The sequence below is a fragment of the Bombus impatiens genome, unplaced genomic scaffold (assembly GCF_000188095.3).
Source record: "Bombus impatiens unplaced genomic scaffold, BIMP_2.2 scf_0577, whole genome shotgun sequence".
Taxonomy (NCBI): Eukaryota; Metazoa; Arthropoda; class Insecta; order Hymenoptera; family Apidae; genus Bombus; species Bombus impatiens.
The window spans coordinates 277,778-294,154 of NT_176996.1; the positions used below are offsets into that span (position 1 = coordinate 277,778).

The 16,377-nt window shown below is 34.1% G+C and overlaps 1 protein-coding gene across 2 annotated transcripts in view; it reads left to right on the forward strand.

The window, feature by feature from the left end:
- Window positions 1-13,433, forward strand: part of LOC100741264 (4-coumarate--CoA ligase 1-like) — a 76,212-nt gene extending 62,779 nt beyond the window's left edge. For both annotated transcript variants that reach the window (XM_024369422.2, XM_033322173.1), the window contains exons 2-7: window positions 3,676-3,809; window positions 8,550-8,757; window positions 9,523-9,856; window positions 10,100-10,394; window positions 11,187-11,727; window positions 12,645-13,433. In XM_024369422.2, the coding sequence (XP_024225190.1) occupies window positions 3,696-3,809; window positions 8,550-8,757; window positions 9,523-9,856; window positions 10,100-10,394; window positions 11,187-11,727; window positions 12,645-12,763 (1,611 nt within the window). In that variant the 5' untranslated portion in view covers window positions 3,676-3,695 and the 3' untranslated portion in view covers window positions 12,764-13,433. The remainder of the gene's footprint in view (window positions 1-3,675; window positions 3,810-8,549; window positions 8,758-9,522; window positions 9,857-10,099; window positions 10,395-11,186; window positions 11,728-12,644) is intronic.
- The last annotated feature ends 2,944 nt before the right edge of the window (window positions 13,434-16,377 follow it).

Below are 16,377 nucleotides of genomic sequence, written 5' to 3' on the forward strand. Positions count from 1 at the left end.
CAGCTGCGTGATAACTTAATATTATAAGCGCCGCAGTTTTGTATTTTACTCTTAGCTAAATAACATTCGCTGCAATAGCGTGTGCTGCATATATACTTACGACATTATGAAGAAATCGACATTTCCAGCGTTTTGTAAAATACGTAGTAATTCACCTTGCAACGCTTGATAGTTTCAGTATTTCTTTAAATAATTTTTATTTATGTAGTAACTAATGGATTCTTAGAGTAAGGACAAGCGATGATGGTAGAGTTTAAAGTTTAATGTATTTTAATAAGTGATATTCAAATACAAGAGGAATATAAATAGAGCTTAGTATAGTTTAAATCAGCGATATTTAAGAACAAAAAGACCGATTATAATATCGTCGCACGTCTGTACACTCTGTATCCGCTCAACTTGCACTCTGCTTCTCGACTGACTCTCTGGCCGTTGTAGCATTCTTTTGTCTTTGCTAGGCGCACCGCACACGTGTTCCGCGGACGCTCGTAGCCAGGGTCACGTAGGTCTTTTCGGCGAAGCTATTTATTTGAAGGACCCGATAACGCATTGATGGAGCCGACAGCGCCTCGGCTCTCGCGGCATTGTCTATAGTTGGCTCGACGTTTCTTAGGCCCTTCTCCCCGATACTACATTTATATAATGGACAATTGATTTATCTTATTTACTTAACGGATATAATCCCTTCGATACATAATTTGAAATCTGTTCGCTATTATATATTGCGAAAAGTTCAATAAGTATTAAATTTGTTGTTAATTTGCTGTTATAAATAACACATATAAATTTAGGATCTAATCATATGGAATGATAATAGTTGTCATGAATAAACAAAGTAGAAATAATTTCGTCACAGGGATAAATAAAATATGCTGTAATTCGTTGAAAATAAGAATCAAAACATAACTATTATTTAGTGATGTCGATACAAAACTAGACAGGATCCCTTTTGTGAATGTGTTTGAGTGAACGATGAATTATATTTAACCGACCAACCTGTCAACTATCTTCTGGAATAATCGATTTCAGGAAATGCGATCATTACTATCCAAAATTCACAAATCCTCCCGTAGTTCCAATATACGTTGGGTTCTATCGTACTATCGTGCAATCAGTTGTAGAAGTTCAAGTTAATACCGTCGCCGAACCAATCAGCCGTCTTGGTGAAGTTCTCTGTCTTCGATGATGGAAACGATTACTGTAATTTAGCAGATCGATTATTACGGCGGGCAACGGCGACATACACGAGATTATTATTATTTAATATTATTATATTATTTGATATCTTATCTTCAATATCTTTCGGATAATTAGTACGACTTGAATTTAATACTCTGAATTTGGAACAATTATACATTATATTTTTCGTAACAAGCTTAACTTTAATTAAAGAAACTGTTGTATTTCAATGAATCATTCCCGTTGAAATGTCGTAACGTACTTATTTCGTGACGTTGTTACGTCTGTTGGTCTGCGTAACTGCTGAAAATTTGCACGTAAATCTATTTTTTCATTAGTTAAGTAGAAAAAACTACGTAGATAATTTTACAGAAATTAATAAATTCCAATTTCAGAAGGAAAAATAAAACTACATCCTTCTTTTTTCGGATCCGCCATACTTCACAGTGTTAAAGTGCATCTTTTATCAACAATTTCTTTACAACTATGTCTTACACGATAGATTTTTTCTACTTCAAATTAATTTTCTTCGTCATTTGAGAGTAATCTTGAATTTTCAAGTTCATCTAAGAACTATCTTCTAAGACTGATGCGAAACGAAAAAAAAAAAAGAAAAGAAATGATTCGATGCACAACCAATTCCAAGCTACGTAAAATAGTAGTTAATCTCAACGATTATACTCTTTCTAGGAACTGCTATCTGTTTAAGATATAAATCAATTTAAAGAACTAACTTATTTAATAAGTAATTAGAATGCATATAATATGCAACGTTCAGTTACTACTTTATCAGGGTTAATTTATTGAAATACTTGCTTCCATGTTGTTAATAAGTCTTTAGCAATCAAATTTTAATAAATTCTCTCCTAACGCAATTCAAACTTCTCCAATCTTCGATAAAGTTATTTGAGATTTAAATCGCTTATTTTCTATTTGAAATAGGAGAGACTAAACTTAGTTGGTTTTAGGTTGATGCCAAAAGCATGAATGTTAATAAAAAAAATGGAAAATGGTAAACGGTATTGTAGTCCGCTATTTATGTAATGTAAAATTTCATTTCGTCACTTGGTATTGACTCAATAATCAATTATATTTGCAAATTCAAATGTCTCGTGAATAAGTAGTCTCAAACCTATATGAAATAATTTCAAACTATGTTCATATACATGCTCCTTACATTTCCGAACATCCTAGTCAAAGACATATCAACACGACCGTCATAAATCGTTTTCTCTATTCAGACGCAAAAAGATGATAGTAACGATAATTACAGTAAGAAATATATAGAATGGTTCACATAATTGTTCCATAAATCGGTTACCTGTACAGTTACAGAAAAAATGTCAAAGAAGAAAGGTGAATGATTTGAAAAGTACTACATTTGTAAAATTAAGGTACTTTTTTAGAAGTGTAATGATGCATGCGCAATCAACAACTATATTATTTTCTGAAATAGTAATACATGCTTTTCTTGCGAAAAGTATCGAGGGTATAATGATGAAAAGGTTATTAGTTTTCGAGATATTAAAGAAAAAATATTTTTATCGAAGAAGATGCTTAAACGCTTCTCTATTACAATGTATAAACATTTCGAAAAATTATGTCCGTTCTTGTCAAAATGAACAATGAGTCAAGACGATCTCCGACCTGTTGCACCTAATGGCTTGCAGTATTATCCGTTCTTTCAGATTCTCTCCAGAATTTAGAGGATTTATCGAAATCCTATCTTTTGAATAAAGAAATACGTATTTGCTTTTTGGTAGGAGTACACGCATCAATATCGACAATTACGAAATTTTTGAGCATCGTCTTCGATAAAGATATTTGTTTCAAATGTCCCGATAACTAATCACTTTTTTACGTTTGCTTCTACGATTATTTTAAATACTTTTTACTTACGATACTTTTTACCATTATACCAATACTCTTTTACGTAGAATGGCGAGAAGAATCTATCGATGTGAAAAGGTATGCACTTACATTTCAAAAAATAATGCAGTTGTTGATAGCACATACGTCATTACACTTGTGAGGAAACATGGCTTTACGGACGTAGTACGCTTTGAACCATTCATCTTTCTCCTTTGATATTTTTCTCTAACCGCACCGGTAATGGAGTTATAATCTGAAACAATTGTGTCAACCATTCTCTATACACATGTATGTGTACGTATATACGTGCCTTAGTCAAATCTATAACAAGATATGCATTTAAAACTGCTGTGGAAAATTTTAAAGAAAAATCTCATCTATCGTTTGAGGCGATGTATAAACATTATATATCGTGCAATAAATAATATGTCTTAATAATACACTTTACGTTTTTCTTGCTAAACTAACTAAAATATTGTAGGCTTTTTCTTCTTAGTGAAAGTAAAAATACGCAATTAAAATGAAATCACTTCATAATGAAATAAGCAATATCTGCGCCATTCCATTTAGCAGGAACTGGAATTTAGTAATTGCCGTTATTCATTTGCATTTTTATCGTTACAGGTAGCTTCATCTGAAACAAAATGGAGATACAAAATAATATACTTCATGGTCCACCAATAACAGAAGTACCAAACATATCTCTGGGACAACATTTGTTCAATTGTCTACATTCTAATGCTGATCAGATTATGCAAGTAAGATAAAAATTGTTTCTACAGAACACCGTTTAATTTTACGAGTGTTTCCGTCCATGCGTGCTTTTGCAAACCCTTCAAGCGCAAATAAGCATAAGCCATTGCCGCCGTTTGTAGGAGCTTAGCTCAAGCGGCATTACGCCTTAAAAGTGCGTTCTTTAATTTTTTCATCCAACTTTGACAAAATTACAATTATAACGAATGCTATATAGTACATATTATGTCGAAGGAAAATGCAAAACGTCACACGCGTTTTTCACGAAACGCGTGTTTAGCAAATTAGTTATCATTATTTATTAACAATCGATAAACGGATAACATCCGTTTATCTTATGTTATAGATAAATCTCAATATCTATAATAGCTTCTTTGATAACCATTTAGAATAGGGGACATTCGACCGATTTTAACGAGCTTGAAAGATGTTGTCAGGGTCAGTGAATAATTTTTCTCTATACGCATAATAATACACAGATTTGCAGTTAAATCAAATTCCAGAAAGCGCCATGAATTTTCAGAATTTGCGATTTCTTCATTCGGAGGAAATGTAACAAGTTGCGTAAACATACAGTGGCTCGCATTAATATTCGGATACTCTTTACAGCGGAATAACTTTTTGAGAATGAAACTAAGCTACTTGAGTTTCTTTGAGAAGTAAGACAAATTAATTTACTCGATGACGCGTAAAAACACGTGTGAACAAATTGCAATTGGTTGGAATCGCAAAAAGTATAACGAAGGTCGCACTTTATAATTTTTTATCTGACTCTGTAATGAAAGTTTGAACAATGCGCTCTGTAGGTTTATGTCAATTACATGTATGCGTGCTAAAAATTTAATCGAGATTGGTTCGATGCGGAAGGAAAAGACAGGCATCGAAAGATGCAACAATCTTTTAGATTCATTACAGTTTTAGAAAAGTTGTGAAAAACTACAATTTTTACCGTTTTCAATAATTTGTAGCTCTGTTAGCGCTGTTAACCGTTGATGAAAAGTTGTTCCGTTTTAAAGGAAGTGCGAATATTAACGTGCGAGCAGCTGCTTATTGCAAGGAAACGATTAAGGTCATCGCGAATTCATAACTCTCGTTCGTAATTGAAAAATTGTTTATCGGCTATTGTATCGCGTAGTTTGGACTTTACGTGTTCGAAAGCCGCCTATATATAGAGATTCGTGTACAGTCGCGCAGTTACTCCAAATTACAAGTTTCAGTTGATACGAATATGAGTATACGCGAAATATCCGCTTCTCTCAGCAATCGGTAGGTATAAATTTGGTCATTAATATCATTGGTTTTAATTCTGTCATTATTCAAATGAATTCGAACAGATGCACAGAATTTATTCTTGCTCAATAGTCGAGTCATTGTGAAATCTCTACTTTCTTTATTTATAGAACTCCTATTTTTGAAAATATCGTTTTGTTTTTTTTGATAATAGCAAATAGTATTACACTTAGATTTCTAAGGAACTAAATCTAATTGACTAAAAGGACTAAAATCTAATTGAAATTAACTTGCTTATATTACTTCCTAATTTTATAGATACATTCTAGTAGGATAAAAACTGTTGTAATTATCGATTCGAATATAGTTAATGCTAAAGAAAACAAAGAATTACTTTCAACAGATAAATCAACTTTTAAAAAGCACCATGAAGAACCGGTTGATAAGTGCAACATTTGTCAGCAGTGTTCTCTTTGCGATCCTTCTCGCCCACCTGCCGGTTACTTTATCGAGTTCCGAATCGATCGAGGATCATCTGCCGATAATAGGCGCAGGGATCAAAATATTGCTAGAAAACGTTGATCGCCAGTTGAAATGTCCCGCGTTTCACATTGCTGTAGACAATAAATGCGTTCTGATGGGTTAACGTTCAGAGCATCCAAATTTATATCATGAACACGTACATTTACGTTTCTGTTTCTTCCGTTTTCGCTCTTCGACATTCGCTTTGAATCTTGATCGACATCGTTGCCGAAAGATTCAGTGACCGTCGATTACTAGCTCACTGAATCTGTGTATTCAGGATTTTGTTTACTGTCAACTTGGATTGTAAAGAATGTATTGTAATAAATAAGGCAATGAAAACGTTGAATTGATTATAATTTTGCTGCAAAATTCACTTAAATTTAGATGCTAGTGTTTAGAAGAAAAGAAATGTTTACAACTACGCACTTACCTACTAAAATTCAGTCTCCTTGTTGATTTAGAGATGATTTGACTTCAAAACGAAAGAAAGACACGTGTCTCGTTACTAGCGAAGAGTCGTAGAACATAGAATATATTAAAGGGAACAAATACTTTATAATACTAATTATGCTATTAATACCAATAACTAGAGCTCATCCATAATTCTAACGAATTATTGTTGAAAATTCTCGAGGTACATTATGTTAGGGAATATGTACGAGACACATACACGATACATCAAAAACGATTGTAATACTTGAAAATGAGAATTTAGTTCTTTTTACTATTCGGGCACCAACAAGCTTGGTTAAGGTCGTCTTGTCCATTCCGACGACCAACCGATACCTGTGAAACTTTTTCTAATTATTTTTTTGGGGTTAACCAAACTATCGTGCATGCTCACAGTTGAATGAAGAAAAATCAGAATGCGAAGCAGTCTTGGCAGTTGAAGGACCAAAGGTCGGTTTTCCAGCGCCTGCATATCAGAAGCGCGTTGATGATTTTAGTCGTGGATCGTGCTGATCTTTCTAGCGTTGGTCACGTTTTCGTGCGTATTTTCCGTTTCTCCTAGAGTTTAGTTGGAATCCGTAGATTAAATCCAGTTAACGTCAGTTGTTGAGTGCGAATGGGAGACGGAAATGATGCGAGAAATGACATGCACGATCCTTGTACGATAACGATGTATGTTTATTATTACAAGCTTATCTCTAAAGCCTGGGAGAACTATCCTCCACTCAGCAAAGTTATTACTAATATCAACAAAGATTATTTATGTGGTTAACAATGTCCCTTTACTATTCTAAAGTGGAAATAACAAATACACAGCACCTTTCGAATTTGACCTACGAAACGCATTTTTTTCATCCTTGACTAAATTCGCGATTATGTTATTTCGATCCTACCGACGATATTCGATATATTGCGAGGAGGCTCACTCAAGATATCGAACGCTAAAAAATAAAAATTGACTTTACATCGAAAGGGCTACTTTTAGAACTATGTCGATATTTATTTCTCCCGGTTGGCACTATAAGCCCTTTGAGTATCGGACAGCTTTTTACACAACCTGTATACGTCAGTTAGCTATCACACTTGAAACGATTACGGAGAAAACATAATGTTCGGAATCGCAAGCTTTGAAATAAAAAAATAAAATATGATCGCGGCAATAATACGCTAAATTGTACGTATACAGTAGAACCTCGATTAGGAGAGAAAGAGGGAATTTTTATAAAGACTAAACTGCATCCGTTTATTCGCATCTTGTCCGCGTTTGCCCAGCCACAATTTTCATTTGTCTACCCTTCAACAAATATTATCGCCAAATGTTCAATAATGTGATAATTTCGGTATAGCGTATCACATTACATATTTAGTTACAAGAAGGCCGAACAACGTCACGTTGATCAAACTAAAGGAATATAAACGGAATAATACAGAAAAACTTGGAAATTTTTGCGAACAATCGTTGCAGCATTTGATTCAGTGAACACATGATAAAAAATAATAATATTCGTTCCTTTACAACAAATGTAAAAACAGGGGCATGTAACATAAAATGCATAACACATACTGCTCGATATATGTGCTACCTTATTACTATTATCTCATAAATACGCCATCTAATTGTATTTTCAATACAATTTTTATATTTCTATAAATGTTATTGTGGTTGAATGTACTTTAACCGCCTAGGGATTTTTAATTACACATAATTTTCGGCTAACATCGTCGTGTATCGTCCACATTCCTGCTGTATTACGACAATAAACTATAAACCGTCCAAGCGTATAACCTGTAGTGCCGCTTAAAAGGTATATTTCATTTTGACTCTGAAATTTATCGGGTATATCGTTTAATTATATTCCATTCGGGTATTCGACACAACACCCTCAGCATGAGCTTCAATAAACCGTTTAGTTTTTACTGCCACCTCCTTCGAAATTAAAACTAAAGAGGAAGCAATGCCGGATATGCTCCTTTACAGCTCCATCATTTTAAATCGGAACAATCAAACAGTTTACACTGAAACAATGCGAATATTAGAACGGTTCATCGTTACAGAATGGCTGAGCTGTGAGAAACAAGAACGATTGCCGCAGAATATAAACGAGACAAAATATAAATTGATATAAGATGCAGTGAAGCAAATCAGTCGCAGGTCATTCGTTTTATCATTTCCTGACGTCCATATTAGAGATTTTATTGAAAATTAAAAAGCTGAGGTAGACTCGTGATTGTACTGATTTTGAATTAGACATTACAGTCCTTGTAATTTTCGTCAGAAAATAAGCTTTTCTTACGGATGGAATACTTGACACTACCGTTGCAACGAACAATTAACGACCTGGTACGTTCCGTTCTAGATAAGCGACCCGCATATTGCGATTACAGATGGCTGTATTAGCATGTACATTGTCAGAGTAATCAACAGTCTCAATTTAAACAAGATAGATTTTTTTATATAAACAGAGCAAGAAACGACAATACAAATGATTCATTTTGATTACTATGTTTTATATTGTAATACTTGCATGTTACTTTATCAGGTAGATATTCAAACTGGTAAACACTACACATGCAAGGATATTCTCGAAAAAAGCACAATATTATCTGTTGCTTTGAGAAATTATGGAATCAAGGTGGAAGACAGAATTTCCGTTGCAGCTGAAAACCATCCACATTACGTGGTATCGATATGTAGCACGTTATTTATCGGAGCTACATTTGCACCGTTGAATCCAGCATATACAGAAAGTAAGATATTCTCCAAGCAGCTTTTACGAATTATTTTATAATAATAAAGAAATTAATTTAATTAAAAGTACGTGCGTGTTTAATATTATAGAAGTTTAGCGAAGGCAGAACGTAAAAAATAGAAAGAAAAATTTGCTCTTCTTTTTTGGAAACTTGCATGTTTCCGATAACTCCACTGATTATGCCATATATAAGTTAATGAAATCGAGCCTTGACTTTATTATTTGCCTCGAGTTTATTATAGAATTTTACAACTACTAGAAACAGAGATCTTAAATTAGATACTTTAATTAAAGACTAAATTTATTTACATTACATTTGCAGAATTAACAATAAAAGTCTAGAAACAGTACTTACTCTAACACAAACTTTTATAATGTAGTGTAAACAATAATTGTTAATATTAAATTGTTAAATATTGTGTATATAGGTGCGGAAATTAATAATCACTTATATTCTCAATATTCGTTACTCCGCCACCTTTTAGAGATACAAACAATACTAATTTTTAATCGTATACGATTAAATTGTATTTAACTACTCCGAATATCTTCTGAGAGTAAACATTCTACGAAAAATATGTTATTTCAAAGAAAGTTGTTTCAGTCTCTCCTTGCGGAGACGGATATCGGAAAAAGCTTTTGTAAGGCTTTTCGAATATTTCTAGATCTTTTGTAAAACTGTCACCTTGTTACTCGGAGTGGTTAAGTTACGCGATGCAGCATATGCGTTATTTAATCATATCTAATGCAATTTTTTACGTAGGAGAATTTACGCACATGCTGGAAATTTATCAGCCACGGGTGTTGTTTGTATCGCGACGCACTGAAAACATTTTGGCGAAAATTGCATCTACTGTAAGCTGGAATATGAAATTAATCGAATTGGATGATGAGCCTCTTGATGGAAATATAATAACCTTAGACAAGGTTTTGGAAAAATATCAAAGTGTCACGGATCCCTATGCGTCTTCAACGGTGCAGATAGATAATAACAGGAAAAGAATGGCAGCTATTTTATGTTCTAGCGGTACAACAGGCCTTCCAAAAGGAGTAATGTTGTCTCATCGAAATTTGTTACTTTTCATCCAAAATCTAAGGTAAAGATATTAAATTAATATACACAATGTATCCGGTTGATTTCGGACCACACATATATTTCGTGATTTACTTTTTATTTATGCTAAATTTAAATATATATTATTCGTTTTATATGATTAACAAACCATTCTTTATTCAAATCAACTATATAATATTTTCTCTATTGTTGTGCTTCTTAACTCTTATCATTCTAGTTGAAATTATAAATATTCGATTCAATTGCATTTTGTTCTTAATCGAAGTGCCCCAGGAACAATGGATATTCGACGTGGAGACCGAATACTAGTTTTCTTGCCATTATTTCACGGTTATGCGTTCGGAATGATGAATACGGCAATAAGTTGCGGTGCAGTTATATACATAATGCGAAACTTCGAGTTAGAAACGTTACTCAGTTCCGTAGAAAAATACAGAATTACGCATATACCATTGGTCCCTCCAGTTTTAGTTGGTCTTGCGAAACATCCAATGGTGCCAAATTGTGATTTCAGCAGCGTGAGAGAGATCGTTTCCGGTGCGGCACCGCTTTCGCCGGATGTAAGTTTTTCGTCCAAACTTATTAAAATTGAGAAGATTATTCGCAACATGCAGAAGCCTGTGCGCCCGATATTAAAGTACAAAAGTAAATTCCTCTTTATACATCTTCCTTCTCTCGATGTGCAGAATTAACCAAAAACATTAACGATACAGATCGACATTCCTATTTATAATTGGCGAAACAATCGATGTGTTACCCCATCGCCGATTTCAATGATTTTTACATACTTTGTAGAAATTAAACATTTTTCCTCTATTCCCATTGAATTCCGTCTATGTCAGTTGTGCGTCCGTGGCAAAATATTCGTCAGTTTTGGTTACCGGTCGATCTACAGCGCGGCGATCGGGTTCAAACGACGATAAACCCAGATCAAATTCTTATCTGCATATAAATTATATATTAAAAAAATCTAAGAATTAGGGTTGCTTTCAGCAATCAACCTTGACACATACGTCGTTACGGACGCACAATTATAGGCAGAATTCGCAATATATATGTACGTTTTGTCGACAGCTTTTTGCTAACATCTCGAAAACTAAGAACGAGCGGCGGTTACACGCGTAGGAAAAAGGGGCTTGAAACGTTAATTTCCACAGCTTATTCAAAAATCGTGAGAGTCGGTCGTGAGGTGGATGAGATATCGGTTACTAATAAAATTTGAAAGGATATTGGATTCCTCACGACAATATATTAATTTAATCTAACGTGATAGTTAACGACAAATGTGTCAACAAGTTTCAATAAAAGCACCCTTCATAGAGGAAAATATATTCGATACGTATCTCTTTCAGGTAGCAAACGAAGTGAAGCAACGTACAAAGCTGAGAGCTATTCGAAATGGTTACGGTATGACGGAATTATCAATACTATCAAACATGAGTGATAGGACGAGCAATGATAACTCCATAGGTCCAATACTGCCTGGCTTTAAGTGCAAAGTGGTAAATGTAGAAACAGGCGAGACCCTGGTCGCAAGAAAAATTGGGGAAGTTTGTTTCACAGGTGATCAAGTAATGTTGGGATATTTTAAAAACCCTAGAACCACTGCAGAAACAATCGATAAGGAGAATTGGTTACACACTGGCGATCTAGGATATTTTGACGAAGAAGGATCGCTATACATTACAGGACGTATAAAAGAAGTTATTAAATATAAAGGTTTTCAAGTTTCACCATCTGAGATCGAAGCAGTAATATTGTCGCATCCAAGCGTTAAGGATGTAGCAGTCGTGGGTAAACCGGACAAACTCAGCGGAGAGATACCAATGGCTCTGGTAGTCAGACAACCTGAGAAAACTATATCGGCGAAAGAAATCGCGGATTTCGCTAATGGTAAGATTGTTTCTCTTCTTATTGTTTATGTACAGATTCGTCGTTATCATTAAGCGCACAAAGGACATCTCGTAAACAACAACCGTCAATTTTACCGGTTTTACGGTTCTACATGCAACATGCAAGAGAACCGCTTCTCGTTAAAAGAAATTTTAACGAGATAAATAGTTTTGTTAGTAGAATCTCGATAGCATTTTCAAAACGTTGTATTACGCTCCATACGTAATGATATTACTTAAAAAATATAACGATCAAAGGTCGGTCAACTAATTAACCGAAAACAATTATTCTGGACGTAATAATTTTTGTATAATGAAATTTTCAAGTTTCATAAGATATTCTCATATTTACATTAAAATTTTATCGCCATGCTTATACATGTAACAATTAAATGAATTAACTAATAAATAATACAATAAAATAAGTTAATAGATAACAATTTGCTTAAGCTAATTCTATGCGAAAAAGTAAGATAAATTTTGCAATACAATTTTTTCGTCCGAAACTGCCGTTTCGAGGGAATCAATTTTGAAATTAGTCACATACGTAAAAGACACTAAGCTTCGAATACGATTTGATAGTATTAACGTTATGTTTGCTGACGATAATTGCTAAGGGTGGTTTCTATCTAACTTGCTATTTGTAAACAGTGACAGTGACATCACCCAAATAATAGAACGCACCTTTGCAGATTGTTCTTTTCTTTTTTGTGAAACTACTACTATGAGCTTTGAATAGAATAATGTAAAACAGATAAAATACAAAGGAGAAAAATTCAGTGTACATATGTTTTATAAATATCTGACAAACTGCTGAAACTGTCAAATTAATTATGTATATATTAGTTGTAGTTTCTTTCATTTATCGATTAATTATGTATTTAAATTAATTTTTTTTTTTTGTTATGAACCTTGCAGAAAATCTGTCACCACAAAAATGGCTGAGAGGCGGTGTAAAATTTGTCGAGCATATACCCAAAACAACAACGGGAAAAATTATACGAAGAGAATTGATTAATATCACAACTAAATTGTGAATCAATTTTTCTAATTACTCGAAATATATGTACTAAATACACAACTTCTGTATGCACACACACATTCAACTAAGTGTTTTATTTAATCGCCTATTTGAATATATAAAATGTACCTGTCCAACATAATCCGTGAATAAATTGTAGACCATATATTGCTTACCAATCCGGATACATCAGACATACGTGTGCACTTTAGTAGTGTCGTTACAAGCATACGTTTGTGACGGGAGCAGCGTCCGAGCAGCGTGAGAGAAGGGTGGGGATTATTGTTTACGAGAACGAACCTGATACGAAGTCAGATAACCTCTAGGATAGATACTCATGCGGGTGAACCTGGCATTAGGTCAGGAAGCCGCAGGAGGTTAAAACTTCATGAACGGACCCGAAGCGAAGTCGGCAAACCGTCAGGAGTTTAAAGCAGAAAGAAACGAAGCTGACGCGAAATCAGAGAGCCGCAGGAGGGGTTTGGTTTCCATGGATGAACCCGATACAAAATCGGGCAGCCACTTGGTTGCAAAAATTTCTTTTGGATGCTGAGACGCGGAACGAGCATAATAGGCTTGAATGTTAGCGTTTAAATAATTCAACTCAAATTTATATAAAGCAATATATTGTAATGAAAAGGTTGTTACAGGTGTATTTGTCGCGAATAAATGAGTGTATCAATGTGTTGGCTTATAGTTTGGTTGCTCGATTTTGACGCTCTGTCAATGGGCCGGGGCTAAGACCAGTGTGGAAGCAATGCCGAACAGAATTGAAGCCGATCGCGGATTATCCCGTAAAGTTAATTATTGACTAGGAGGGAAACTTCAACCCGATCTCACTATACCGTTTCTTAACAAACGCGACCAAGTTACATAGTCACTTCTCGTGACGTTGTGTCCGAGGGTCGCGATTCCTCGGTTGCCTATACACCATGAAGGTCCGAAAATATTATGACGGCCTAGATCAGGAGTTTATTTTTTACCACATGCGTTTACATATAGAAGAAAGTGAATTCCTTGAAAATTTCTGGCGAACGGCGCTCTCCGGTCCTCATGATGGTCGACTCAATCGCAGCTGCGTCTCCTACATCGCTTTTGGTAAGGGGTATTTAAACTAAGAGACTCTTCTGTTTCCTCAGTGTTTTCCGGAGAAGTTTCAAGAACGGAGGTGGAGAAAGATATTTCTTATCTGTAACGCGCTATTCGCCACTCTTATCCTAATTTAGATATTAAAGTGTCGCTTCCAAATTACAGAAATACAAACCGAAATAAAGTGAAACATTAATATTATTGTACAGAAAAGGATAGAACATGACATGCTTTTTCATTTTGTCACTAAGCAACGAATGAAATTACTTTACTAATTCCTACTGCTAAATCAGAGACTGTTTAACCGATGAAATTGTTCTAATAGCATGTATATAGATGATATTTTGTAACGTAACTCTTGATTATTCAGACTCCTGTAGCTCATTCATGTATCATTTAACGAATCTTTGCGCTTTAAAGTGAAGTAAAAAAATAACCTGCTTCAATGATATTTCACGCGAGTTCAACTTCGCAAGAGTACTTTTGGTTTCTTTGCACTATACTTTCAACGAACAGTAACAGAACAAAGTCTTTCGATTCTTTGATGAATGAAAGGGATTGAGAACTAAAAAGAAGAAGAGGATTAACGCGATGTGAAGGCTATCATCGATAAGTAGACCGATAATTGGCCGTTCTCTTAGCAGAGCAGTCAGAACGATCGCGTTATCTTCGTTAACGAGAAAGTGCGATAGGAATTTCTAGCAGTTTTACCGGATCAACGGAATTAGTGGTATCCGGTATTGGAAAAATTTAAATTTCACGCCACCGACTCTACGGCGAGACCACCTATCTACATGGCTATGTGTGTACGTCTACACAGGGTGTTCCATAAATTTTCGTTGACCTATTTAAATAACTCAACAATTTTTACGAGTTCTCTCGCTAAACGTATGAATTTCAATGTCTTCGTTCCATTTTATCATCAACCCTATATAGCTTTGTAATGGATGCATATTTATTTTTGTATTATCACGTATTCGATTTTATAATACTACTATCCTGATTTATTTATTTGTAATTGAGATGGATACTATGTCGTGTCAAGAAATTTCGAAACTCTATTATTAATAGGAAAACAAACATATATCTAGCCGTTTCAATTTCCAATGTTAAATATATACATAGTACGAAACACGGTGCATTACTTTTGTATGCACTTTAATTACTAATTGTATGTAAGAGTATGGAAGCACGAATGAATACGAAACATTCCCGAAACAGAAAAATATGTAAAATTTCTGCACTGAATACGAACTCGTAAAATAAAGATCGCTATTACTTGTTGGTTTATAAAGCGAAAAAGTGAAATTGTTTTTTAAGAAATAAAAACGTATAATCTATATTTCTATTTTATTCATTATATTATTATATATATTTTACATTTACTGTTATCGTATAATATTTACAATTTTTTCCCATAAGTATCAAGACAACCCCGACTCGTTCTTTTCTTTTAACTCCACAATCGAAACATATGACTCGTTTGATGAAATTTTATACTTACCTCTAATACTTAACCGCGCCAAAACTTCAAATTTAGTGTAAGATTTACAAGTTGGTATAGAAGTATAGATAAGGACTATTTAATTCAATTTCCATATTATTAATGCTAAACCTAAACCAAGCCTAAAAATAACTATATAGACGTAAATTAAGTAGAAGGTACGTAGTAACAAGTAAATAGAGAAATTTCATTTAAGGTTTATTAATAAAATAATCAAATAACAAAGAAAAAAGAATTCATCATGATGTTTGGTTCAGGGTTAGATTTATTTCTAGTTTAATTTCTATTACTCGCTAATAATTTCATGCAGTTTATGCTAGATTAACGTTAGGTTTTGGTGGTTTTAAGGTAGAGTTAAAAGTACTTGGAATTATTTGCGACACTTTTTTTGCGATAGTTTACTTATTATGTGGCCCTTTTCAATATATTGAAAATATATGGGAGAAATGGGTGGGGTATTACTCCACATTGAAATAAGAATATTGTATATCCTAAAAGCTTATTAGAAGCTTGTCTAACAAACATATCGAATTCAGTATCAACTGATTCGAAATACACCTTGTACGTAAAACAGTCTGCATGTATATATCTATCACCAGTATGTACATTGTACATGTACGTGTCTATGGCTGGTGTTCCTGTTAATTTCATTGCAACGATCACCCTGACAAATCTAATTGACGTGCATCAATTATTTGCTGGACGAAGGCCGCTTAACTCCCTTTCCATTTGCCAGCTAGCATGGTTTCCGGATAATTCCATTTTTCACGATACCTTCTACCGATAGAATTTCACTATCATGGAGTTATGTCGGTCATGCTTTCTAATTCCCAAGTGGACTGATAGTTCGCACGAGGCCATCAGTAAAAACTACACTTATCGATATTAATATCTACAAATACAAATTTCTACAATGAACATATCCAATAATTACACATTTTGTAGTTTTTATTATTTTCTAGTATAATAACTCTCTTTAAAATTCAAATTTTATCTTGTATTTTATTCTTAATTTCGAATTTATCGTGGACGTAAAA